The 2,213-nt window shown below is 39.2% G+C and overlaps 1 protein-coding gene across 1 annotated transcript in view; it reads left to right on the top strand.

Annotated features, from left to right (window-relative positions):
- Positions 1–336: 336 nt before the first annotated feature.
- The window catches only part of LOC112141022 (alpha-2-macroglobulin), a 9,635-nt gene continuing 7,758 nt past the window's right edge, over positions 337–2,213 (top strand). Inside the window, exons 1-4 of the mRNA XM_036211078.1 lie at positions 337–528; positions 638–874; positions 1,662–1,725; positions 1,951–2,096. Coding sequence (XP_036066971.1) covers positions 352–528; positions 638–874; positions 1,662–1,725; positions 1,951–2,096 — 624 coding nt within the window. The 5' untranslated portion in view covers positions 337–351. The remainder of the gene's footprint in view (positions 529–637; positions 875–1,661; positions 1,726–1,950; positions 2,097–2,213) is intronic.

A 2,213-nucleotide genomic window follows, 5' to 3' on the forward strand; every position in this document is an offset into this window, starting at 1 on the left:
GGAAAGGTAAGGTTTAGCATTTTGGAAATCATACTAGATGGCTTTTTTTGTCACATCTTACTAGAATATTTGGTACTTTGTACAAATGATATTGTTGATATTGTCAAAAACCTACTAGTTGTCTCATACGTGAGAGTACCATCAACTATCCAGCATGTACCCTACCTTCGCCCAACAGTGGCTGACATAGGGTCCAGCAACCCCATGAACCCAAAAGGAATGACAATACTGACCTTTGACACATGGAATAATCATGGAGGCTTATACATTTATATCCTCTCCCACTTTAAAAGTGTATAGCCTCAAACAATTCTGTCAAAGGAACCTCTTATTTACCTTTAACTGGTATCTATGACTTTTTTATCTTTGCAGATCAAAGTGGTTGGTGCAGATAGCAGCCCCATTGCAAACCAAGCAGTCTACCTTTATGTTCAAGACTCACTGACGTTCACCCTCTATACGGATCAGAACGGCCTCGCTACGTTTTCTCTGGACACATCCTCGTGGTCCGAATCAGTCTCTCTGTCGGTAAGTAGAGACCTTTTATAGAAATGGTGTCACGTTGGATGAATAACCCAATAAGAAAAAGGTTTGTTTTAAAGCATAACCCTGGTTTTGTATCTTATCATTGTAACAGGCGACCACCATTATGAAAGAAAAAAATGAACAAACTGTTCCTGGAGTTCGGTTTCCTGACTACGGGACGGCCTACCACTATGTGACAAGATTTTACTCCAAGAGCAAGAGCTTTGTGGGGTTCATAGGGGACAGAGTGGATCTACCGTGTGACAAAGATGGATCCCTGCAGGCTCAGTACATCATCCAGGGGGAGGATCTACAGAGAGGGCAAAGGTCTCTTAACTTCTTTTACATGGTAAGCTCATCTCAGTGATTTCATTTTAAAGTCCAACCAAGTTATCCAACATCGCATAGTGGAATATAATGTAGAACTTTAGCCAAAAAGATATTGTAACCGCTGCCATTAAAATATTAGTTACTTTTAATTTTTATTATATGTAACAAAACGGAATATAAATATATAGGAAGGCTGGAAAATGGCTGAAAAATTAGGAATTTGAGAAGAAAAAAATAAATAAATAAAAAATAAAGATACTGGAGACTTGATCTTTGGTCTGCCCATTCCATGTGACATATTGAAATTCATGTGAATACTTTTGCTCAGATGAAAATCACCCAGCGATAGTGCTCTAGGGTTAAGCAATTTGTATAAAAGGGCTAATAAAGCCCAAGACACTAGAGTACAGTAAACAGAAATGATTTTTGGATATAATTGGTAAACATTGCTTGCCACACGTGTGTCATTGTTGTGGTCCACTGGTATTTTGTCTTGAATTATCAAATTACATTAGGCCCTAACTAGTTGATTTAGCTAATTTACCTTCCCTTGGAATTTAATTTACTTTTAGTCCTTTTTCCTAACAAGTCAGTGTGGTAGCATGAGAATTGGACAGTTTTCCCACTACAGTCCTGCTACAGCTGCTTTGGGCCTAAGATGAACACGATTTCTTTACATTTACCGCACCTACAGTGTTGACATTTACGTACTTTTTTGAAGAATGTGTCCGTCCTGACATTGAGTTTAGGGTGTATGCATGTTGTTTGTCTGTATCTCCAACTCGTCGTGTTGTTTTTCCTCGTAGGTGGAGTCCAAGGGTTCAGTTGTGCAACAGGGCACTGTCCCAGTGGCGGTGAAGCATAGAACAGGTATGTCAGTTTTGAGTCAAATATAGTATTCAGATTTACAAGCTAATGATACATACAAGCAATACTCAACTGACACATTTTTATACAATGTAATGACTTTACCAAGACATTTCAGACAAAAACTTAATTGAATGTTTTTGGTGTGAAATTGTGTGTAATAACGACATCATGGAAATGGGAGAGCTTAGATATATGGCTGTAACTATTTAAACTGTCTTTCTCCAGTCAATACAGGAAAGATAAACATACCCCTCACCAAGGTGATGGACCTGGCTCCAGTGGCCCAGGTGGTGGTTTACACCATGTTGTCAAGTGGAGAAATTGTGGCCGACAGCCGGGACTTCCCCATTCAGCTTTGCCTCAATAACAAGGTTCTACCTACTATTTTAAACTTCTTAGAAGTGGAACTTCATGGGATGTCCATCAAAGAACTTCTTACTGTGTCCTAACGAGCTTGTGTGCTTTGATGTCTCCTGGTCAGGTATCAT

Source organism: Oryzias melastigma, unplaced genomic scaffold, assembly GCF_002922805.2.
Source record: "Oryzias melastigma strain HK-1 unplaced genomic scaffold, ASM292280v2 sc00475, whole genome shotgun sequence".
In the NCBI taxonomy this organism is placed as follows: Eukaryota; Metazoa; Chordata; class Actinopteri; order Beloniformes; family Adrianichthyidae; genus Oryzias; species Oryzias melastigma.